The sequence below is a fragment of the Alternaria arbusti genome (genome assembly GCF_024043155.1).
Source record: "Alternaria arbusti strain BMP 1465 chromosome Unknown scaffold_32, whole genome shotgun sequence".
NCBI classification, from domain to species: Eukaryota; Fungi; Ascomycota; class Dothideomycetes; order Pleosporales; family Pleosporaceae; genus Alternaria; species Alternaria arbusti.
In genome coordinates this window covers 31,571-56,014 of record NW_026249972.1, presented here as the reverse complement: position 1 = coordinate 56,014, position 24,444 = coordinate 31,571, and the positions used below count along the sequence as shown (strand labels likewise).

At 52.9% G+C, this 24,444-nt stretch overlaps 8 protein-coding genes across 8 annotated transcripts; 4 read left to right on the top strand and 4 right to left on the bottom strand.

Annotated features, from left to right (window-relative positions):
• Positions 1–3,238: 3,238 nt before the first annotated feature.
• On the bottom strand, positions 3,239–3,801 carry J4E86_011280 (uncharacterized protein; the record flags this gene model as incomplete). The annotated part of the gene is made up of 2 exons (XM_051451773.1): positions 3,239–3,733; positions 3,784–3,801. 2 exons carry the CDS (start codon positions 3,799–3,801, stop codon positions 3,239–3,241), a joined length of 513 nt encoding a protein of 170 aa, XP_051297030.1.
• Positions 3,802–5,250: 1,449 nt separating this feature from the next.
• J4E86_011279 (uncharacterized protein) lies at positions 5,251–5,703 on the top strand (the record flags this gene model as incomplete). Its single annotated transcript, XM_051451772.1, has 2 exons — positions 5,251–5,282; positions 5,364–5,703. The coding sequence occupies 2 exons, from the start codon at positions 5,251–5,253 to the stop codon at positions 5,701–5,703; spliced, it is 372 nt and encodes a 123-aa protein (XP_051297029.1).
• Positions 5,704–7,318: 1,615 nt separating this feature from the next.
• On the top strand, positions 7,319–8,192 carry J4E86_011278 (uncharacterized protein; the record flags this gene model as incomplete). The annotated part of the gene is made up of 3 exons (XM_051451771.1): positions 7,319–7,638; positions 7,699–8,003; positions 8,152–8,192. 3 exons carry the CDS (start codon positions 7,319–7,321, stop codon positions 8,190–8,192), a joined length of 666 nt encoding a protein of 221 aa, XP_051297028.1.
• A 500-nt stretch (positions 8,193–8,692) lies between these two features.
• Positions 8,693–12,750, bottom strand: J4E86_011277 (uncharacterized protein; the record flags this gene model as incomplete). The annotated part of the gene is made up of 5 exons (XM_051451770.1): positions 8,693–8,831; positions 8,884–11,861; positions 11,916–12,112; positions 12,166–12,538; positions 12,595–12,750. 5 exons carry the CDS (start codon positions 12,748–12,750, stop codon positions 8,693–8,695), a joined length of 3,843 nt encoding a protein of 1,280 aa, XP_051297027.1.
• Positions 12,751–14,339: 1,589 nt separating this feature from the next.
• J4E86_011276 (uncharacterized protein) lies at positions 14,340–17,021 on the top strand (the record flags this gene model as incomplete). The annotated part of the gene is made up of 2 exons (XM_051451769.1): positions 14,340–14,540; positions 14,589–17,021. The coding sequence occupies 2 exons, from the start codon at positions 14,340–14,342 to the stop codon at positions 17,019–17,021; spliced, it is 2,634 nt and encodes an 877-aa protein (XP_051297026.1).
• Positions 17,022–18,607: 1,586 nt separating this feature from the next.
• Positions 18,608–20,014, top strand: J4E86_011275 (uncharacterized protein; the record flags this gene model as incomplete). The annotated part of the gene is made up of 1 exon (XM_051451768.1): positions 18,608–20,014. One exon carries the CDS (start codon positions 18,608–18,610, stop codon positions 20,012–20,014), a length of 1,407 nt encoding a protein of 468 aa, XP_051297025.1.
• A 406-nt stretch (positions 20,015–20,420) lies between these two features.
• J4E86_011274 (uncharacterized protein) lies at positions 20,421–21,764 on the bottom strand (the record flags this gene model as incomplete). Its single annotated transcript, XM_051451767.1, has 3 exons — positions 20,421–20,708; positions 20,764–21,623; positions 21,680–21,764. 3 exons carry the CDS (start codon positions 21,762–21,764, stop codon positions 20,421–20,423), a joined length of 1,233 nt encoding a protein of 410 aa, XP_051297024.1.
• Positions 21,765–22,362: 598 nt separating this feature from the next.
• J4E86_011273 (uncharacterized protein) lies at positions 22,363–24,444 on the bottom strand (the record flags this gene model as incomplete). Its single annotated transcript, XM_051451766.1, has 3 exons — positions 22,363–22,405; positions 22,463–22,730; positions 22,779–24,444. The coding sequence occupies 3 exons, from the start codon at positions 24,442–24,444 to the stop codon at positions 22,363–22,365; spliced, it is 1,977 nt and encodes a 658-aa protein (XP_051297023.1).

Genomic DNA, 24,444 nt, shown 5'->3' with positions numbered 1-24,444 from the left:
TCCTCTACTAGAATGTGTGCCAGAAAGGGCGTTGCGATCTTACGATGCAATATTAAAATGCGCAGGATGACGAGGCATGACTTGTTCTCGTCGCGCGCGGTCGATATAAAAGCTCTCATCTTCTTCTCGATCTCCTTCTCTTCTACATCCTCGCTTTTAATACAGTGGTTACCAAAAGGTTCGAATGGCTATTTCATGACTTGTTGCTGCCCAAAAAAGAGATAGAGAAGCGAGCCATGACGATCTTGCCCGTCTCTGACTTCATCGAAATATTCCTTAGCGCCATCCATGTGCAGCTTTCAATCTTCGCGACCAAAAGTACAAGCTTGAATCTCTATGTGCTCTTCTCCGCTGTTCTTCTGAAAAACATACAACCTAATCTTTTATGACAAGTCGTGGCGCTATCAAAAAGATCTCGAAGACGTGATAATGTCGCGACTCTCTGTTTTCTTCCAAAACCAAAAGCTATCTTCTTGATGAAATCGCCGACGTCGCGTCTCACTGGAACAGAAGAGACAAACAACGCATGTTTCCTGTCGGAAGAACGAGAAAAGCCATCCTACACTGCCTATGTCGCAGATCGTGAGCGCGACAACGCTTAAATGAAATATTAAAACATAGGCCCTATGACTAGCAGATGGGGCTGTGGGGGTATAAAAGCCTGCAGTCTCTTTGCCTTAACTCCCTTAAGCACCGCACTTCATTCTGCACATGTCAAAATACCTGGTTCTCCGTGACATGTTCCTGCTCCTTCTCTCCTTTCCAAAATAAAAGAGGCAGACCGCATGGTTCGAGAGGACGGAACCAAACACACTTTCGCGCAAATCATGGTTGTTTCGAAATTCCAAATTCATGCATATATTCAGCAGCTCGCTGTCTCAGAGACTACATGTGTCCTGCAGGCATCAAAAGTCAAGAGACGCCATATCATGTTCTTCTCTCCCGGTGTCTCAAAAAGAGAGGTAAACAGGCTATGAGAGAAGCCGAACTCGGCAAACCACTTATCCTTCCAGAGGACTATAAATTCCCGCCGTTGTTGTTAATTTCACTACAACCAGCATGCTACGATATATAACCAAAAATAGCCCAGACACAGAACATGTTTGCTGCTGCTGCTTCTCTTCCAAAACACAAAGATATCCGCTCCATAACATCTGGAAACGTCTGCACTTCACGATGAAAAAAAAACGAAAGAAGAGCCCTGATGAGCTTCAGCGCGCTAAAATGCAGGAGATGTCATGATGATTTCCAGCATACCTGTTTCAATATACCTGGTCACGTATCTGAGCGTTCATGAAACTGTCACACGAGACATGGAGAAGAGAACGATGAGATATCTACGCATAGTATTGGCAAAGGCAACGCATGCACTATCTAACGAACCTGATCGATGAATCCATCGATTGGAATTACCGCTTGATGACGCCATCAAATCCTCTCGTAACGCGTAACGGTTCCATCACGCGTGTACCATGCCGGTCGATGAATCCATCGAGCGTACCTGGAATTACCACCGTCCTACAGCATCTCCACCAGCAAGACTTTCTGCAACGGGCGCATCGGATCTGTTGGCCAAACGTGAAGCCTCCGGCACGGAGACGTACTCGACTGCCACCGTCACCGGGGTCATCGTGACCGCTTCATGCTCGCAAAGCATCGATCCGGGGTGGAGGAGCTCGTGGCGTCTCATTCAACCAGAAGCCCCTCTCCTTCCACCCCTTTCCCACTCGCAAATCCTCTGGCAAGGGCAGGGCCAGTATGTACTCCCCTTTTGCATCCGCCCGTAGCATGACGCAAGGCCTTGGGGTGATTAGGCCGCTCTCCCCGTGACTTGTGCAGCAGACAAGGCACGCTCTGGACGCCCCTTGACCCTTCGGGAAAAGATAGGAGCGGATAAATCCATCGGCCGCGGTGAGCATGCAAAGAGCGTTATCTTCATGGTCGGCATCGTTCCAAGCTCTGATGCAGAATTTGGTCGTGAGGCACTTTTTGACTTCATCGCGAAGCAGTTTCGTGAGCTGGGCAGGAATGCCGTTGCGTATGACGACGTTGCGACCATCCTGAGTAGGCAGCAGTATTGCGATGGGGTATTCCTTGGCATGAAGTTCCGAAGAGGCAGTCGCAGGCACGGAGAATTTGGGTTCGGCATCGCTGGCAAATGGGCACTCGCTATCCTGAAGCAGTATCGCGATGGGGTATTCCTCTGCAAGAAGTCTCGAAGAGGCAGTCACAGGCACGGAGCTTTCGGGTTCGGCATCGCTGGCGAACGGGCACTCGCCTTCTCGAGAGCGTCGCGACTGACGTTTTGCTCGAGTGCTGGAAACGCGTTCAGAACTGGCTCGCCGTTTCCCTGCGCCCTTCGTTGGCAGTGTCTTTCGAGGTGCGACATGATCTTCTTGCAGTGTTAGCATCTTTGACTCAATCAGAAATCTGGTGAGTTGATTACCGGTTGCATAGGATGCCTCTTCTGTGACGGCAGCAAGACTAGTTGGAGCGGCAATGGAACGAACCCGCAGACGTTCCTCGTGCATGGCAGGACGACTTCCTTCATCGACCCTTCTCTGCAGACGGGATGCAATGGCACAACCGCTCACTCTGCGTCGATTTTCTTCGTATTGACGCATGGAGGCATTCTCTTCGGCTTGCAGTGCTTCAAGAAAAACGTTGGGTGCGTCGGGCACCTCCGGCAGGTCGGACGCCATCTTGTTGACGTGAATGGTATGGGGTTGCAGTTGCTCTGACGAAATGAACTAATGAGGTGTGCGCGCTACTTGTCAATCACGCTCGTGAGGGCAGGCACAAAGAATCGGATGACAAACGTTGACGTAGCTGTGGTGGTTTGGGCAGGAAGTCGCACCGAGTCCGCCACACCATCTCCCACACACTACTTCTCACAACGCCGCTCGAATTACGAGGCATACCGCACGATCCACGGGATACCAGCGAGATGTCTCCAAAAGTAGTGTTGCAAAAGCTGGCCGCAACACACAGATCGATTGTTCAATTATACAAAGACATTCATTGATGCCGCAACTTCTATATATCCGCAACGATGACCTCTTCCCCTTCCTCGTGAGCTTTTCTCACGAGCTGTCCTTGCGAGCGTCTACTCACGAGCGTTCATTCTACCTACGGGCGTTTACTCACGAGTGTTTACTCACAAGACGACGACGCCGTCACCTCTTGGCCCTCCAAATAACGCACAGCCTCGTCGAAGTAGTCCTCTCTGGCATCCACCTCACCGACTTATTCGAGTAAGCTCTTCTTCAACGAGTCTGTCGAACTCTTTGCTAAGAGTCTCGAAACCATCCTCGTCGACTTCCTCTTTCTTGACGAAAGGAGCAGAAGTGCGACTGGCATTCCTGAGCCTCTGAGTCTCAGCCTTTAGCTGCTCGTTCTCAGCCCTGAGCCGCTCATTCTCAGCCCCGAGAGCATCCATGCCCACCCTCATCTTTTCGATCTCGGCACCACCGGCATCAGTCCGTGTTCGCTTCGGTTCCGGCTGTTCGTCGTCATCACCCCGTGCGCGCTTGGGCACCTGCAGCGACGAATGGTGCTGTTTCTTGTCGGCAAGCGGCTGCACGCTCTCGGCAAACTCGCGGTGCTCTGGGTAGTCGCGTCGAATGACCTCCAGGTCGAGCGGCGATGGGCGCAACTGTTTGGGCCTACGCATCCCTTCGTTCGGGCACGCACGCTTCAGGAAGGCAGCAGAGAGCCATAACCGGTCACAAAGCTATCGAGCATCAGCATCTGATGCACCTCGAGATAAGGGAGGAGACTTACGCATCCTTGGTGGTTCATGGTTCCACACCGGCAGCAGCGACGAGGGCAGGAGCCGTCGCGGAGCAAATGATAAGAGTTATGACCGAAAATGTTTGCTCCCCCACAATGCAGGCAGGTCGTGTCCTTGCGGCTCATTCCATGGCCGGCCAGTATCTCCAGCTGATCGATGCAGTCGTGAGGCCGAAGGTAGTACTTGACGTCGAGCTTCAGCCTATACCGACCGTTGTCGGCATTAGCATTGGCATTGCCATAGGCAGACCCATTGATGTACCCGTTGGCACTGGAGTTGGCACTGTAGCCACCTCTGCCGCGAGGCGCTCCAGATGGCGCATTGTAGCCCCCTCGTGAGGGTCCTGTTGGCATTCGACGTTGGCCGAAGCCCTGCGAATAGTTGCCGCGTCCTCGCATTTTTTCGAATTTTGGCAGATCTCGAAAAGAAAATTGGTGTGGCGTGGACGCGAGTGGAGGAGGCAAGAGCTGTGGACTTTCACTTTTAACACCAGTTAACTTGAATGCGACTGATAGCATGATACCCATATTTTCCTTATGGTGTGCGTTATCGCCGTCCCATGGTACTGCGACGATCCAGAGGCGACCCAGAGACGACGAGCCAACTATACCAGCCGAATTTCAGACGACTCATACGCGAGAAGATACTCTACGAAAGAGAGGTATCGAATCTCCAAGAACCTCCCTATGCTCTGTGGACTACAGGATCGGAGAATTGAGGGCCGTTGTTCGTCCCGCAGTCTTCTCCATGGAAGCATTCTTAAGATGTTATCCAGCTCACGAGTATGGGGTCAGACTTGGGGAAATGCTGTTGACAATGCTGGCCGATCGCTGTTCGGCGACAGGCAAACGGTTTAGCTTCAGAGGCTCACTCTTAATGTTCTCACGGATGAGAATTGCGTTCCATGGCGCTCAACAGGACCTCGGGACGAACCAGCGACACTAGTCCAGGATTGGCGAATGATCGCATCGAGCCTGACTGAGGAGCATACAGCGAAGGGCAGAAGACGAGGTACGAGCAGCCAAATGCATGCTGCGGACGGGAGAGATGGATGACGCGGGAGAGATGAATCATCCGTCGTTCAAGGAGATTGAGACGTTTTTGGAAGATGCTGCAAGTCTCGTGGAAGAGCATGTACCACTTGCTTTGGATGGCGATGTGCAGGTAGCTTAGACTTTCCAGGTAAAATGAGGTAAGTAAATTAAAAAAACGAGACATCTAAACATGAGAGTACAAAGCCAACGTGCCCTCGTCTACACGGGGCTACAGTGCATGACGGCGTGAATTTCGGGTGTCGCCGCAGCCATGGACATTATGAAGAGAAGCGCGTCTTCGCAACAGCATTACCCCTCCTCTACGGCCCACGATGAGCCCCTCCGTCGAGCTCGTAGGTGTACTGCACAGGCATCTCCTGAGGTGGCTCGGCGGCAGCATGTTGATATTTGTAGGGCCCAGGAATGACAGGCTCAGAAGCCAACTCGGCCTTTGGGTACGCGTCTTGATACATCACTGCCGGGGCGTAGGGTTGCTGCATTTTCTTCTTCTGTCGACGCTTGTAAAGGAACCATAGGCCTACGCCGACTACGAGTGCCAGTGTAGGCCCAACGGCGATACCCGCGATAGCTCCGCCTGACAAGGAGGAGGACGAAGAAGACGAAGACGAATCGCTAGACGGAGGTGGCGGTATGGCGCTCGATGCTGCATTGGATAGGACGTCTGATGCTGTGGCAGGAACGGAGGAGGACGCTGATGATACGGAGTTTGATGCAGACGAGGTAATTTCGGACGTCGGCGAAGCGGAGCTGGGTTCTATACTCGAACTACTTGTCGGAGCAGCGCTGGCGCTGGCTAGTGACACGAGGTCAGCCGAGAGAATCTGGCAACGTACAAACTTCTCGGTGAATTTGTAGCCCGACGCGCATGTAGTCTGGCCTGGACAGCATGCTTGGTCTACGCCAGCCTCAAGGTTAGCGCATGGCACCGAGTCGGCTTCTTCGCAGACAGATGGCTGGTCGACGTAACAGCCAGGCTCGCTGTTGGGATTGTCGATGCAGCACCATCCCTTATTGAGGAGGTTTTGGCACTGGGGGTAGCTTTCTCCCTTCCGAATACAGCAAAGCGTATTGCTGGGGTTGCAGGTATTCGTTACTGCGCCTTCGCCTGGAAACGCATCTTCGCATACGTCGCGCTTGAAAACTTCGAGTCCTTGCTTGAGGGCGCGCTTGATGTTCAGCGCAGCTTCCTGTGGTGTGGGAGACGTTCTTGGTCGATGGCCGAGTGCTCGTGTCGGGGATTTATCGAGTGTATGCGCAAAAGTGACCGTAGTAAGGCAGAAAAGGAAGAAGACCCATCGCGAGACCGTGATGAACGAGCCAGCCATCGGTCAAGCGGATTTGGTGTTAAAGGCCGAAGGTAACAATGTGGTACGCGTCTAGAGAATGATTTGGTAGAGACGTACAACCACGCGAGCGAGGCCCAGATCTGATCTTATGAGAATAGTGTGCTGAAAGGCCGTGCACCGCCATTGTTCTGCGGTCGATATTGAGACCAATTGCAGTGGCTATCGCCCAGCTTAGGGTGGGGGCCTTACAGCGAGCATGTGGATTACTGGCTGAGCGGCCTGAGGTTCGGCCTAAGGCTGTCAGGCAGCCTGGCGCTTAGCCTCATGCTCGTGGTTTCCTCCAATCCTTCTCTGATGATATGCAATTACACATGCTGCAGGAATCAATGGGTTAGTCAGGGACTTTCCAATACCTATGCTTCGCCATCATCGTTGCGCTCAGAAGAGAGGGAGAGGGTGGTCTGTCTCGTAGGTGTGTTATCGTGCCAAGAGCACGTTGGCCCCACGGCAAGGCCTCCAGTAATAGGAGTAAGTCTCGTTGTGGCTGCAGCTGAAACAAGATAGTGACGATGTCCCGGACTATGGGTGGCTTATGGCGTCGATTTGCCACATTTTGAATTTGAGCGGAGGCGCCACGAAACACGTCGCTCAGTCTGGCGACTCGAGGTTGATGAACATCAGAGCCGGTTGTGAAGCTCCGGTGTGACTTGTTATTATCATTGTTGGAATCTGTCGAAGTAGCGCTCTCGCGGCTACATCCGTCGTTTTGTGTGCGTGAAGATGTGTCGCAGCGTGTTGTTGTCGTCTGGTCGATCCTTCATCACGCTAATGCACGTCGAGCCGAGATCGGGGCCAGAGGCTAACCATCCTTGGAATGGCCGCGATCTGACTTTTGGGGGCCAGAACTGAACCCTTTCAGCTGCTGCTGACACGTCCGCGATATTGACTGTGGTAATGATTCCGCGCATATCACTCACACATGCCCTGAGCCTTGAGCAGACTCTACGCCATCACGTGTCCAATGTGAGCCCTGGCTCCAGTGCATCGCAACCATGGTTCTTAGTAAAATCTCATCTCAACAACCAAAGTACACCACAGTCATGTGCTGCTGCTGATGCCTCGAGGGATGAAATAAGATTTCGCACTTGTGCGTCGTTCCTTCTTCATCCATCTTCAACTCCATCATGAGGCTCTACGCCAACGTCATGCCCGCGTTCCGCCGACCGATCCGAACTCCTTTCATCGCTACGTGTCTCGTACTCCTATCCGTTCTGACTTTCTGGAAACTGAGCTCCAATGTTCCCAATGAACCTTATGGCGGAATCGCTCTTAACGAAGGCCAGTTTGACAAGGCCCTAGTCATCGCTTCCATGAAGCATGAGAATACGTCTTGGTTCTACGATGAGCTTCCAGAGTGGCGCAAATATGTCTATGTGGTGAACGATCCAACCGCCGAGCTCACGGTGCCGTTGAACAAGGGTCGTGAATCGATGGTGTATCTTTCGTATGAATACAACCCTACGCGATTATGTCGTTTGCTATGCAAGGACTGACTCTGAAATAGCTTCATCATCGACAACTACCACAAATTGCCAGGAAACATTCTCTTTCTCCACGCGGAGAGATATCAATGGCACAACGACGATCCCGACTATGACGGTCTGTCGATCCTGCGGAAGTTTCGCTTTTCCTACCTACAGGAAAAAGGGTATCTCAACCTGCGCTGTGTATGGGTTCTGGGTTGCCCAAACGAGATTCGCCCGTTCGAAGATGCAAAAGACCCGGCCCGGCCTGCGCCTCACGCAGGGCAATTCTACAAGCAAGCTTTCGAAGAGCTGTTCCCGGGTCGCGACGTTCCAAGGGCAATTGGTGTTTCTTGCTGCGCGCAATTCGCTGCTACGAAGGAAAAGATACAGGAACAACCGATTGAATACTATAAGCGCATTCGAGATATGTTGCTGAAGACAACATTGGAAGACTCAATCAGTGGAAGGATTATGGAGTATTCATGGCATAGTAAGATACCCCACCCTGGTCATGGAGTTCCCAGTGTACTAATTCTTGTAGTAATATTTGGGCAAGACCCTATTCACTGCCCCAATGCGAGTGTGTGCTATTGCAAAATGCTTGGGTTGTGCAACCTGAAGTGCACTAGTGACGCTTGCGATGGTCGGTACAAACTGCCTCCGTTCGCAACTCTCCCTATAGGATGGCCGATCATTGGTTGGCATGGCGAGCAGCGAAAGCTCGGAGTTCCGGGTTGAGGAAGACATGTCGTTGAGTGCTCTGTGAGAGTAACCATGGCAGTCAATGTAGGTGCCAACTTGATGTATGGTAATACTCCCGACCGCTGAACGCTTGCTGTAATCAGCAAAACACTAGGCGAGGCGAGGCGACTGTGTAGAAACGGGAGCGGACTAGTAGGTCTGAACATGCGAATTAGCTCTCGTCAAAGAGAAGGACCGCGTCAGCCAATTACAATGGCCTTAGACAGTCTGACTTCACGTGTATCGCGACGATCTGCATGCGTTGAAAAGCCTCGTATTATAAGTATCAAATCATGCTTGGTCGAGCGACTGCGCCAAGCACGTAGCGAAATACCTTCCTCTTAATCTTTGCAGTTCCTCATGAGTACCCATTTCGGCGATAATACCATCTTCCATGACGAAGATAACATCTGCATGTCGAATGGTACTCCTGTATAATTGTCAGCAAATGTAATCTGGCACTCGAGGCGGAAGGTACTCACAGCCTATGCGCAACGGCAATCGTCGTTCTTGACATCGCAGCCTCATCCAGCGCCTTCTGCACGATCCTTTCACTTTGAGTGTCCAACGCCGAAGTCGCTTCATCCAGCAACAGCAATCGTGGCTGGCGAATGAGTGCTCTGGCAATGGCAATACGCTGTCTTTGACCACCTGAGAACTGCAAGCCCTTGGATCCACAAGGGGTTTCAAGACCCTCCGGTAAGGAAGCGACGAACTCTAGGACATTAGCTTGGCGACAAGCTTCCTGAATTTCTGCGTCGGAAGGCTTGTGCTCAAGACCAAGGGCGATATTTTCTCGTACGGAGCCAAGGTAGAGTGGTGGCTCTTGTTGCACGAGCGACATGTAACGGCGGTAGAGCTGAGGGGACATGAGCGAAATATCCTGATCGTCTAATGTGATGCGTCCGGATATCGGGTCGTAGAAGCGTAGCAACAGAGATACGACTGTACTCTTGCCACAACCGGAAGGGCCAACAAAAGCAGCAAATTTGCCGGGCTCGATCTTCATGGAGATACCCCTCAACACCCGGAATGCGTTGCGCTGCTTGTACCTGAACTCGACGTCTTCCATGGCGATAGTGCCATCGGATGGCGGCCCCTTGCCGTTGGTTTCATCGGATTCGCAGATGGTCGGTTTGACTGTTCGCAGCCACAAGATGTAGTTTGCGGCCCCTTCCGCCTTTGTGATCGAGGTGCTGTACATGAAGAATTGCGCGACACCCTGCCCACCAAAGACAATGGCGATGAAGATTACAAAGAACTGCGACGTAGTGTACTCGCCTTTCGCAATTAGCCGCGATCCGTACCAGAAGCCTAGAGCCATGACTAAGAAGTCAGCGGATTGCGAAAGCGCGTATGGGATCAGCGCAAAGGTTAGATTCTTAACGACTTTGCCCGTGATAGCCCGGAGTGTGTCGCTGTATTGCCGCATGATCGAGGTTTCGAGAGTGAGCATGCTGACCGTCCGTATGGAGGTGACGGCTTCCGTAGCCAAACCCGCGCTGCCAGAGAACTGTTCCTCTGTGGCACTCTCGAGTTTCTGGTCCAGTCGAATACGATAGTAGCCGGCAGCGACGATGATGGTCAGCCCGCCGAACACCAGCGTCAATCCAAGCCTCCAGCCATACGCTATGCCAAGCGCACTACTCGCCGTGATATTGACCAAGATGTTGAACATAAGACCCAAGTTCGCAGACATCAACTCTTGCAATGCTGTCGGCGCCGATGACAGCTTTGAGGTCAACGCGCCAGACGAGTTCTCCGGGCGGTCGAAGAACTCCTGGTCAAAGCTGATAATACGTTCGATCATCTCTCTTCGGTAACGATGAGTCATTGCCTGCCCAATGTTGTTGCATGCAAGGCCGATCATAAAGTATGCGAAGAGGTTGGCGAGAGCCAGCACGAAGAACATGAGTGCCCAGAAGTTTGCTTCATCTTGTGCCTCAGACCCTTGCAGTGTGAACACCCGAACAAGACGAGAGAAGATGATAGCCTGGGCTGGGTAGGTACCACCGCCGATGATGCCACCAATGATGGTGGCGGTATACCAGACCCAAAGATCAAGGTTCTCCTTTAGCATGATCCAGATGCATTTGATGAGAGAGTAACCCAAGGTTCCAGCAGCAAGCTGCTCGATTTCGCGCTCGAGATCCGTGTTGCTGTACTGCGATTGCATTCGTCGCATTGGGGCTTTGCTGTCCAGGGCGTCTTCAACATCTGCTGTTTCCAGCAGCTCTTTCTCAATGTCCTCGTCGTTGGCCTTTGTACCAAGATCTTGTGCGCGCACCATGGCTGCATACAGACCATCACTCTCGAGGAGTTCATGATGTGTACCCTGCTCATAGATCTGACCTTCTTTCATGACGATGATGTTGTCGGCCGCCATCACAGTGGCAAGCTTATGGGCAATGATCAGCGTCGTCTTGTTGATCGAAACGCGGTTGAGTGCGCTCTGCACGACCTTCTCGGCGCGAGGGTCCAAAGCGCTAGTCGCTTCGTCAAACAACAAGATCTTGGGGTTCGAGATGATGCTTCGAGCGATGGCAATGCGCTGTCGTTGACCACCGCTCAACATACTTGCGCGCTCTCCAACTTGGGTATGGTAGCCTTCCGGTAGCGCCTCGATAAAGTCATGCGCGTTGCTGTTCTTACACGCTTCTTGCACGAGTTGCATTTGCGCTTCCGCCGGTAACTCCCTTTGGTCTCCTACAAGGCCCTTGATGATATTCTCGAAGATTGTGCCTTGGAAAAGGGTAGGTTCCTGCTGAATGAGGCGAATGTTGGACCGCAACCATTTCGTGTTGTATTCGGAGATGTCTCGACCATCAAGCAGTATCTGACCAGTAGCAGGTTGGTACCATCGCTCAAGCAGACCGACCAAGGTCGATTTACCACATCCACTGGGCCCGACTAGAGCCGTCGTCTTTCCCGCTGGTATCGACAAACTCAGCCCTCGTAGGACCTGTGCGCTGGGTCGTGCAGGATAGGCGAACCGTAGATCGTTGATGATAATTTCTCCGTCGCAGTCGGATGGCTGCATGCCTTCTGCCGAGAGTGGGTCGAGGGCTGATGGCCTGTCAATGATGGAGAACAACTCGCCTGCCGCCGAGGAGGCATTAGTGAAAGCCTGTATCTGCGGAAAGATGAGCAGTGTTGCAGTGGCACCGAGCACGACACTCAGGACGACGGTGAAGACTGTGCCCACATCACCAATCTCCCCGCTCTGGAACATGCGAAAACCTTGCCAGAAGGCTAGCGAAGTACCTGACATAACCAGGAATGTTTGGCCGGAGAAGAGCACGCCATAAATGACGGACTTCTTGTTGCCCTCCTTGTGCGCCTTCTGGAGGTAAGTCTCGTATCCGTCAACGATCTTCTGGTGAGCCCCGAAGGCGTGAATAGTTCTGATTGAGCTGATCGCATCTTGCGCCAGAGTACCAGCTTGCGAGTAGATTTTGGTCTGTGTGCACGTTGTTAGTCCACGGCTTCAAGACATGTTGTCACTGGTACTGACCACTCTAGCTTCGATGGGCGCATCCATGCCTATGCACACGCCCGTAATTAGGAAGATGGCAGGTATTATGCTCATCACGATAAGAGCAAGCTTCCATTGGACAGCGATTGCCACGATGAAGCCGGAGAAGAAGAGTGAGATGCCTTGGACGCATGTGAATAGCTTTTCCGCAGTGCCTTGATTGATCCTGTTGCCATCTAGGCCACGATGTCAGTAGTGTGTACCTAAACATTTGAAGTAGGCTGCTCACTGGTAGTAACCTGAGTCGCGGCAGATCCACTGCCATCTTTGTCGAAATGAGCCACATCCTGACGGAGCAACTTGTCCAGAAAGTCCTCTCGCAACGCGCATGTTGTCCTGGCTGCCGCGATACAGATGCACAGAGTACCCAAATACCCAATAACGAAGCGAGCGACAAAGAGGTAAACAAAATAGAGTACCAAGTTGTCGATGTTGCTGGTAAAGTTCGAGCTATCTTGGCCGGTCGCTTGTTGGTTGAATTCGGCTGTGGACTGTCCAAAGACAAGAGTCATCAAGGGGAGCGCAGCGCCAACGACGGCGGCACCTGTGATTCCAAGAGCAAACAGTATGCGATCAGCCGTGCTGGCATATGTAAAGATACGCTGTGAGAAAAGACATCAGTCTGCGGTCGTTACTCTCATGCGCATCTGTGACTTACAAAGTAGTCTTTCAGACTTCCCTCTTTCTCTTCTTTCTTCGCTTCTTCGTTGGAAGCCTTGCTCGATTTCCCATCATCAACATCAACTTGCTTTTCTGGGTCGGCGTTGCCAGAAACGTCGATCGCGACAGCGGGTCTGTCTGCTGTCTCCTGCATCGTGTTGGAGCTGTGAGTAGTCACCGACGGCGCGTCACGGGTGTCCATCATCATTCACAATGCGCAAGCAACATACGCGCATTAATGCAGCAGGCAGGACGTGTTGTTTGTCGCATGAGATAAGCAGGCCTAGAGCGTGTCTATAGCGTCGCGTTCACGGGCGTCTCGCGCTCCGGACGTCAAGGCCTCCGGCGTTGCCAAGGCGGCGCCCATCAGCCGCAGAAACAAGACGTCATGACATTCAGGCATCATCAAAACCGATCGATATGAGCCGCGAGTAACAATCCACGCGTGGGATATCTGTTCATGGCCGTTGGGGAGGGCCTGCCCTGCTGGTGTAACGTCTTCATCACTAGCGAGGAGAGATTACTGGAGTCGCGACTGCCAAAAGGGATGTACTAGGCTGCATTTGGATTAGCGTCACTTGGGCCTGGTCGGGATCACGGACGTCGGGGCTGCGTACAGCCTTCGCCGTGTCTTCGCATTCTCGTACTCATTTCTTCTTCTGACTTCCGCTTTTGAACTTGCAGTGTCTTCACATCCGTCGTAGCTTCTTGGCTGCACCCAATATGACTTTCGATTCGGTTGGTTGGACCTTAAATGGAGCTGATCAATTTAGATTTGGGTCACGTCACGTGATTGCTTCACAAAAACCTTGGAACTCAGCTTTGTAGGCTCTTAGGGTTTAAATCTTTTTCTCAAACATCGTGCTCATATCTAAGGTCTAGAAACTATACAGCAACCTCTATATAAGCTGCTTCAGAAGTTCTGAAACAGTTGGGTATTCCTAACTCCTACTACCACTGCTTCTTTTCCAGCGCGTTCTAATCTCAATATTTGTGTTCCTGGCTATCAGGAAACTAATATAGGGGCTTGCATCGATGTAAATCTCCTTCTATTCTAACTCAGACAAAGACAAACACAGTGTGGCGGTCTACACATTGTCACGTCCAAATACAGACAACAAGTCTCAGGCATTGTTCGCATCGGCCATAGTTCAGGTAATACTTTCAACATATACATGTCCATGATCGATAAAACGATCAAACCCCCTAAAAAGAGCTGTGGAATCATGACTGGAATAGGCGCATCGTGAGTGCCACTGGCATGACAACATCAGTCTTTGAAGGGGCGTTCGCTCGCGAGTGGGTAGCGAAGAGCTTCCTCAATGTTGACCTGTGTATTATTCCGTTCCGACAACGACCGAACTGGGTGGATTTGAGCATCTTCACAGTGACGTCCAAGTGGTTCTTTCGTGCAGATACACCGTACTATCATATAATGCGCCCCGTGACTGGCCCTATCAGATCCTGTCAGCGTGTTTTGACCTAAAGTGTAACAACTCTGTGAATCTCGCGATAGTCGTGCGCCTACGTCATGTGCGCTGCGCAACGCCTGAATGACCACAGCAACTCTCCTTTCTCTTTACGGGTCTGCTATACCGGTTGCCCACACCAACAGGCTCACTCAACTCTGGAGTAGACGCCCATTCAACCGATCTTCTTCCCCTGACCACACCTGAGCTTATCATGTTGAGCGCGCCGACGGCCAACGAGATCGCTTCCGCAAGCAGCTCCACCAGCACCAACATGAGTGCGTCCGACATGGAGACCCAACAGCAACTCGCCATTCCGATCGAGGCCAGCCACGAGAAGATGACACGCAGTCAGCCATCATTCGAAGTCGCGCAGGTCGATGGCGACCCAGCGAACACTGAACACCAGAAGAGGCTGGCTCAGATCAAGACGCTGTTCGCCTGGCGTGCGACTGAGACAGACGCTTCGCTCCACGTAAGTCCTGACAAAACACAAACGAACAATGAGACTGATAAGACATAGAAGGACAATGCGCTGTGTAAGAACATTGCGCTATGCATCAACGCCGCAACCGAGAACACCTGGCGGAAGGCACGACTAGCACACGGTATGACCGCCTCATCGAATTCGACAATCAGCTCCCCCGGCGGCAGCGGGAAGTCGAGTTCTGGACCGGACAGCGACGATGTCAAAACCGCACGGAAGCTCAGCCAGGTGCTGATGGTCACTGACGAGCGGTACGAGGTCCTACAAGACGATCTCCGCGACGCAAAGCAGCGCGTACGCGAGAACGTAGCTCAGTACCAAGCTCTCAACCAGAAATACGCCGAGCAGCGGGCGCAGCGCCTGAACGACAAGCGATTGGTAGACCAATGGTCCCAAGAAGTGGCCGACATGGAGGCCTATTGCCAACAGGTTGACGAGACAAACCGAGACCTGAATGACCGTTTCGTTGAAGCGGCTGAGAAGCACCAAGCGGAGATCAAGGCCAAGGATCTGGAAACGGCGATGTTGAAGGCAGATCACGGCCTGGCTATCGCGGACCAGCGTGAAGAAACCGAGAAGTGGCACCAAGAATGCCTGCGGAAAGAATCCACCTTCCAGAAAACGATCGAAAAGGTGACCGCTGAGCGTGAAGAGATAAAGAGGAAGGCCAATCTTGAGAAGAGGAAGATTCTCAAAGCACACAGGGTCAAGACTGACGATATGAAAAGCGAGATCGAAGAGCTTAAGATGAAGAACAGTCGTATAGGATCTGAATACTACGACGCCATGTCTCAGGAAGAGGAGACCATCATCAGCCTCAAGGCTCGAAACCAGCAGTTCGAGAAGGAGCACGAAACCATGGCGCGGATGCTACGCCAGAAGTTCCCAACCGGAAGTGAGCTTCAGCGTGTTTTGGAGGCAGATGTTGCTGGTAAAGAAGAAGCAGCGGAGCTCCGGGCGGAAGTGCAGCGATTGAGGACCCACGGCGAAAACCTGCTCGACACAATCCAGAATACCGAGACGGACGTCACGCGACATCGAGAAGCCGAGCAGGGTATGCGAGCGGCGTTGAGCCGCTGTAGGAAGGTTGTGCATCTGCTGGAAGATAAACTGGCGCTGAAGAAAGACCAAATCCGGGACTTGTCGAAACAGCTCGAACAATTACAGCAAGGCAATGTTGCACCGGGCGCTCATTGTGCAGCTCTCGATGCGATCGATCTCGAGAATGAGCAATTGCGAAGCTCTCTCCAAGCGGAGCGTGACGAGAAGACCGATATGCAAGCTAAGCTTGATAAGCTTGACAGCGATCACCTCAGAGTCTCCATCGAACACGACATAATGGAGGCCAAGCTCATTGTAGAACAGAAGTCCAACAGCACGCTCAATAAAAGTACAGAAGCGATAATGCACGAGCTGAACATGCTCCGCAAGGTAGCCAAAAGCCGTCAAGGTGCTCTCGGTGAGCAAGATCAGTGCGAGCTGCTGGATCTGATCAGCGGAACCGCTGCAACGAACCAAAGCCTCCTCGACACAAACGCTCAGCTACAGGATAAACTCCAGGAGATCGAGCAGTGGAGCAAGACCATCGTCGACAAGTGCGAGAGCGACGTTATGAAGGTGAATAGCGACGTAGATTATTGGTACCACCTCTACTTCAACGAGGCCGTCCTAACAACCGAGCGCTTGCACAACGAGATTGCCGCCCTCAAAGCAGAGAAGGGTGAGCAACATTTCGTCGAGCCGGCTCCGCCCGCCAACCCCGAGGTCCATGATCGGAAGACGCTGGCATTTGCTATGGCACATGGGCTCCAGGGTGTTCCGCCGGAGCTGATCTCTGCGACCTACTACGACTCTACGTCCGGAGTGTGTTTGTCGCCTACTGAAGCCGCGTTGAAAGCACTGAGGCCACAGGGATGGTACCCCATCTACATTGCGGGTAAAGTGTGGTTGTCAAAGATGGTAGCGGCAATCTCCGAGGAGCAGGCTGCGATGCGCATTGAGGCTGGCGATCATAATGCGAGTCAGGGTAGCGCTGGCTCTGCGCGATCCTCCGTGAGCAACACATACGCGCAACGGAACACCAACTTCCCGACCAACTCTGGCGCCCACAACGAGGTGCCGGATGGTGCGTCAGATCCAAGGACACCCATTCTGACGCACGCATCGAGTCGAGGAGCGCAGAGTCCCATGACTCCCGAACGCGACAACCGAGCGTCTGCTGAACACGCAGCGATGCCACCACTCTCACTGCAGGCACTGAAGCGGAAACCTCAAGTGGTACGCCGAGTTGCGCGAAGCCGCCTCATCGAAGTATCGCAGATACCAGAATACCAACCGTCGTGGCAGCAGATCGATGGAAGGATGACGCGTGAGGTGTGGGAGGGCATGGAGGAGGAGCTCAGGGTCCACTGGGCCACGGACTACCTCAGGATTGAAGACGACGAGGCGCCTAGAGGTACAATGCGATAAACAAGCTGGGGATCAACGGTTGCATTATCGTGTGACGACAATGGAAGACGAGGCCGCGATGGACTGCTGGTCATGCAGGGCAAGGAAGGTTTCAGGCGCGACAATCGGTCGGCAATCCCCAAATGAGATAACCCCATCGCGCGAGGAAAGTGCACACAGGCTGGAGACGGGTAGCGGGCCAAGCCACCCAGTAAGTGAGATGCGCGAGCGCTAGAGGAGATGGACAGCGAGATGGGACGATGCGGGAAGGATGACATGCGAGGTGACATTTGGGTTCTGTCCATGTTCGCGCTAGATCCTTCGGGGCAGCGCCTAGCAATCTGCAGGATGACACGCATGATTGGCGTTTGACAGGCCAACGTCACTTCATCCCTAGTACTTATTATTCTTCTGATATATCAATCAACGTTATAAATATATGACTGTTCAGTGTCTTCTCTCCTCCTTAGCGGGTGCCTCTGTTATATAAGTCGGCAACAGCCCGCGCAAATCACCACGCACACGTAATTTACAAGGTTTGTACGTTTACACGACCGCAACCATCGTTACTGTGAGATACTTTGTCTTCCGCAATTAGTATATGATTGACTGAAGCCGACAAAGTCATCTTAGAGCCACGGTCGCTTTTGACGGTGTCGTGATCGATGACGTCATCCATATTTCTCTCATCAAACGGTCCCACCAGCGGTGCCCGAAGTACGGAGAAGGCCCCATGAATGCAGGTATACATCGCGACTCATACTACTGGCTCATCAACCCGCATGCAACACTTAGAGAGGCCTGCTGGCGCATCGCCGACGCTGTTATGACGCCTGCGCGGGATGCTGCCCTCGCGTGCATCAGCGCCGGTCTGGCTCACTGAGACACGATGACGCACGAGTTGCTCGAACGCATTCAGAGGTACCACTCGCGCAATCTATTATATGCAATTAAGCTCAGTGTCTTAACATCTCTAGCCAATATCCTGTGTTGGGATGTCGCGCTCGCCATCTGTTCCTCCATCAGCGCCCCTTCACCTTCTCACAACCACTGCGGCCATCACATCAAACGGCGTCCAGAATTGCAATGACGTCGCCAGTCGCACAAACACTATCTGCTGCCTTCTCTCTCTCGTCTTTCTTGCTATTGTCGCGTTATTGAGCCTTTACCGAGCCAGTCAGGCGCTGCTGCGCAAAAAGTGAAGGAGACCTGAAACACAACTTTTCGACCCCAACCCCCGAGCCTCCGCAGAACGACACCAGATCCCGGTCAGAACGCCAGTTCCTCGAGAGGCTGGGCCAATAGCTGGCCGCCGCCACAGTATGCGACGCCGAATCGGGTAACTGAAGTATCCACCACCACCACCTGCACCGCAGAAGATGGAGGAAAAGGTGCGGTATTTATCTACCTTCATGCTCACAGACTCTCTAACCAGCCTCCTCAATTGCTTAGATAACGACGCCGAGCCTTTCTCCCACAGAGCTCACCTTGTGGCTGTCAAAATCAATTTCTATTCGTCTCTCCTACACCACACATTACTTTCTGATTACCTACAAGCATTTCAGCGATTACTTTCTCACTTCTTTCAAACCTACGTATTCATCAACATGTCCAAAAATATGGACTTCGACTTCAGCATGTTCTGCAACGACGACTTCCTCAAGGACATCCCTCTGCCGTCCGTCGAGACCTCTGGCGACGACGTCGCTCTCAACTTCGACTACGGCTTCAACGCTGGAGAGTTTGCCGGCGACATGTCGTTTGGACTTCCTGGCGGTGACCTCCTGAGTCACGCCAGGCATCTACAAGGTGCTGAGTTGGCGTCCTCTACTCTCCCCAAGGCCATTGAGACCCTCCCGGCCTCCACTTTGCCTGCCGTTCCAGGGCCTATCGAGGCAATGTGGACGCCTCTCATGAACCCAGATCCGCCGGTAACCCCGGTCAAGAAGACCAAGGCCCCCGCCAAACCTCGTGCGACCAAGCCCAAGGCTCCTCCCAAGCCCAAGGTTGTCAAGGTGAAAGCTCCGCCCAAGCCCAAAGCTCCCAAACCTCCCAAGGAGAAGGCCGCCAAGGTCACCAAGCCCAAGAAGCCTGCGAAGGCTCACAAGCGCACCGTCTCTGCACCCTCCGGACCCATTCGTTGCGTCGGAGAGCTTTACCACCTCCCCTGGTCTCAGCTCTCCCAAGAAGAGAAAGGCCGTCTTCTACTTCCTCTCCTCCAGGGCATTGACCCCAGCACCGGTATCAAGATCGGCGAGCCCGGCACTCTACTTCCCCCGCCTGACTTCGAGATGATCGGCGAAGACCTCTTCGGCACTGGCGACAGCGGCGCCAAGCTCATGGGTACCTCATCCTCACCCTCAGAGAAGCAGCGCAGCAGCCTCACCATCACACCTTCAAGCCCAAGTGCCTTCCTCAGAAGCCCGGCTACCGCTACCACCACCCGCGACTCCGACGCCGAGGACGCCGCCAAGTACCGCGCTCTCATGGCAGCTCAAAAGGCGCAGATGCCTGCCACCAGTTCTCCTATGTCCAACTCCGACATCAGCAACATCGACATCGACATCAACAACACAGTTCAGTCATTGGGCAACGACGCCGTCAACATGGACTACTGCCTCAACATGGACTACTGCCTCAACAAGGACACCTCTTCCTTCGCCTCTGACTTCCAGCTCGACTTCTCCGAGTTCCAGTTCAACTTGCCAGAGTTCGAGTTCAATCTCGACGATATGTCTGATCCCGCCCATCAAGGTCTCAACTCCGGTCGCGGTCTCGGCGGTCCTTGTGGTAACGGCGTCATCGGCGACCCGGCTCCGGCTCCAGCTCCTGCGGTTCAGCCTGTCTCTCCTGTCAACAACAACAACCTCGATCTCTCGGACGCTGCCGCCATGCTGAATGCCCGTCGCGGTATCGGTCAGACCCCCACTCCCGCCAGCGACTACGGACGTCTCCGTCAGATGGAGGCTCTCAAGCGCAATGCTGAGCTCCAGGCTGCTGGTCGTCGTCGCTAGATGCTTTCTGTAGTCGGCGTTGGATGGTATCATGTCATGTATCTGCTTTTCTTTCTTTTGTTGCCTTGATGGCGCGGTTGGGAGGAGCTTATTGGCTTGGAATGACGGAATCATTGGGTGGTAGGTCAGCATGGACCTTGGTGGTGCTTACTGGAAGTGAGATGGACATGAAGATGCATGGAGATGGATATGGTTACGGAACGCTCACATCGCATCACTGCTGAGCATCGGATGAGCTTGATGAGAAACATTGAAAGAAGAATATACCCATAAAACCCATTGACTCTTCCCTTCTACACTGCCTGACCGTGATATCTGCCCTGCTATAACTTCGTCTTCGCTTCTACACCTCTTCTCACACGTCAGCATATCCACCTTGCCTCTCATGCCCTTCCACCAGCACATTTCAAAGCTTCGACTTACTTTCTCTATGCTTCTCAAACATCTCATAGGCGCCCTCCTCCCACTTCCTCATCAGTTTTCCACATATCAGGTCCCCAGGCGGTACAACCTGGCCAGCGTAGACACCAGCAAGTCCGGTCTTGCGATCGATCCACCAGATGAGATTGGGATAGCCGCCCCAAAGCATCGTCCCTGCTTTCTTGCCGTCGGGCGCGTCGTCCATCATGATCAAGCCGCCGAGGGCGTAGTCTTTAGCTACGTGTTTGGGTGTACCGCCCATTGCGTTGTTCGCCTGTGATTACGTTAGCCGAACCGCCCTGGAAGAATAGAGTGGGGGAAAGACATACCGCATCATCCTGCACAACAGCATTTAACATTGCCCGACTCCCGTCACCCAACTGCGGCTTGAAAAACACCTCCAGACTCTCTTTACTTAGCAGCTTGCCCCCGCCCCCCTCGTCGCAGTCCAACACCCCCTTCAACACCTTGATATACTCTTTCGCGCACGTAAAACTGCCCTGTCCGCCCATACAACCCGTCACCTCCTCACCCTTATCATCCACAAAAGGCATCTTCCCATCATGAACACTTAACTTCCCGTCTTCACCCCTCCCCGACATCTCCGCCATTCTCTCCTGTAAATCCGGGCGTGTGGAAGGGAAAAACGTGACATCAGTTATACCAAGCGGACCCCAGAGGTTCTTCTTCATGTACTCTTCTAGGGTGAGACCGGAGATGCGTTCGACTAGTAAACCGGCGTAATCAACCCCAGGCCCATACGCCCAGCTTTCGCCCGGCTCAAACACAAGCGGCGCATCGAAGCGCTCCACAACCGTTGGCTTGGCATTCATCTTCTTCCCGTGATATTTCAGCCACGCCAGCGTTTTCGGATGCATACCTTCGTACGTCAGGCCGCTCGAGTGCGTCAGCAGTAGACGGAGAGTAATAGGCTTCGTGTGCTTTTCCTCAATGGGAACTCCCGCATCGGTGAAACCAGTGAGGACGTTCAATACTTCCAGTTCTGGGATGTGGGTGTATACGGGTTCGTCTAGGGTGATCTGGCCGCGTTCTACGAGTTGCATGGCGCAGAGGGCGGTCATGAGTTTGGTGCAGGATGCGACCCACATCATCGTGTTGAGATCCATGGGCTTGGCGGAACTGGGGTTCATGGAGGTAAGGCCGAAGGCTTTGGAGTATGTGAAGGAGCCTGGTGTTTGTTAGTACTGGAGTTTGGATATCGTAATGGGAAGATGTGTTGCGTACCATCACGACTTGTGGCCGCTAGAGCACACCCGGGGATTTCTTGCGCCGCGATGGCGTCGTTGATGATGGGTTCGAAATCGGCCATGGTTGTGATGGAGATTATAGTAGTTTCATGCAATAATGAACGTAGTGATACTGCCTCCGAATTGTATGGCTATGGTTATGTATAGACCGCTGTGCAGGGATTGCAGGCTGCAAGGTAGAGATTGGTGTCAAAATGACAGAAATGGTCCTAGAAAAGTCATCAGTTTTTAGGCTACAGGAACTCTCACGGACGACAACTCACGGATAAAGCGGTAACGTATACATAGTAAGGGTTGCACGAAAACTGCCTGGTGTTTGTTGTCGTGATTCGTCCGTGGCGGGCCAGGATGGGCTGCCGAGGTACACGATGCGGGGCTTCGATTCTCCAACCGCTAGTCGCGACGTCGACTGAACTGCGAAATCCACGAATGATAAGACAATGAAGGAAGAAAGTACAGAAAAATTATGGCTTTTCCAATTTCTACTTCCATGGCGCTTTTAAGTAACAGAGACGCAAGTCACGGAGACACTGTTCACGACAACATGTCCCCCTCCAGCGACATCGCATACAGTCCAGGACAACCCATTCGCCTCAAAATTACTGCTCCTTGATCACTAATCTGGATTTGTATCCATGCGACCATAACAATACAGTTTCATCACCACATCTCGAACTCGCCGATGCCGGAATCCCAATCATCCCTAGAACGAAATTCAGCCTCAAATCATAACGTTAGTAGTGAGCAGCTGTCCACATACTCATTGATAACTTGAACATTGTCCGAAGTCTTGAAAGCCCACAACATCATCATGAGGTCATCAGGTAGCCCTTGAAGCTCGGCATCTTGTTTGTAGCTATCCTCATTCCGTATAACCGCAGCCAAGCCTCGCATCTGTGTCGCTACGTCTTCAGGCTCGGGTTCAGGAGAGACGAAGTGGGTTGTCCATGGGCCGGGATCGAACTGCTCGACAGCATCAGCAAGGGTGCGATAGTCTAGGACGGTCAGGTTCTGCATCGGTATAATGTCTAGGCAATGTTAGTGAGATGTTGAGGACTTGCTGTTATGGCACTTACTACCGAGATTGCAATCCGGCAGGTGCCCTTCATCTTCTCCGCAATCCACACATGGCAGCTGTTCAAGGCCTTTCATGTAGCTGCCCCACGGCTCGGGAATGGTCTCTACAGGCTTCTCCGTTACGCCTGCAGCTTTGGTACCCGATGGGCGTGAGCCTGATATGCTGGGCGACCGGAGGTCACTGATTGACGGCTGTTGTTTCGCCCGAGAAGCATAAGTCTGCCCATTAGTTGGCGTGTCGCACGCTCCAGCGGCCGCAATTGGCTTTTCGATATTTATACATTTGGTATGATGCGCTGAGGAGCTTGTTGGTAACGGTAACGGTAACGGGTTACCTATACCATTGAATGGCACTTCTTGCGGTTCATTTGTTGGAGTCTTTGAGGTAGCATTGTACGGCACGCGCGGGCTTGTTGAAACACCGGTGATGCTATCATCATCGTCGAAAGCGGATGGCGTTGTCGGAGTGGCGATCCGTCTGTGTCCTTTGTTGGCGGTGGAGTCTGTGATGAGACCACCCGCTCGGTCATCGGCTCCCGGCTTCGGTATCTCGCGCCCAGTGTATGTCTTCTCGATATGTTGGTCTTGTCTTCCGCTTGTCGGAGATCGGATCGGTATGTTCGAAGCATTGGAAGCTCCTGAAACCGAGGCGGTAGTCTTCGGCAAAGGGTCTGCAGCACTCTTGGACTGGGCTTGCTGTTGTGGAAGAGCTGCAGAAGGAGAATATCGTACAGCGGAGACGCGGGCAGACGGGTGAACCCAGTTATGTTGAGATACTCCATTGCTAGCATTGGATGTTGCTTGTTTTGATGACGACTGCAATCCCCATTCTAACGCAGCTCGCGGTATCGTAGGCACGTTCCCGCTAATAGACGGACCAGGTTGTGCAGGTATCAACGGTGGCGTTTCGAAGCGTTGGGAGGGAGCCTGCTGCTGACTTTTCGCTTTGGAAGGAGAAAGTGGAATCTTGACCTTTTCTAACGATGGAGATGTGGGCGAAAGCTGGCCTGCAGGCGCTGTAGTAGCACTGGTGCTTTGCTTGACTGATTTAGTTTGGCCTGCAGGCTTCGGTCGCGCTGCTTGTGATAGCTTCGCGCTGCGTGCCCTAGTGACTCTGCCAACGGGGGACTTCGGTGTCGCTGGTTCTGCGTGCTGAGCTTGCGATGAAGTCGGGTGTATGGGCCCTGGTGTCACTGGAGATGAGATGGGCCGTTCTGGTAGCTGAATCGCGGGATCGATCGGTGTAGGTCGTTGGGCTCTGTATTTCGCTTCCCAGTACTGCTTAAGACGTGGGTTGGTGCTGATTGGGTAGAGCGGCACTTGCCCTCTGGACGACATGGGCAGATGAAGCATCGAGCGCAGTTCGTAGATCGTTTGGAGATGATGATGCGCCGTACCCGACATCGCCATCTTGAAGCTTGTATCGTTTGCGCCCCTTACCCATCTTAGAATGATCTCGTCGAACCTGTCGTCGCTGGAGTCGGCAGCTTGGAGAACACCCTCAGGTGTTGTGAAGCCGCGGGCCATTGCGCGCCGGTCATCGTCGATAGTCTGGAACCTCCAATACCCGCCTTCCAGATGTGATGGGTCGATTGTCCGCACAAAGTGATCAAATTCGCCGTTGGCACCCGTCGCAATGCCGCGGTAGGCTGAGTGATAGGCCAT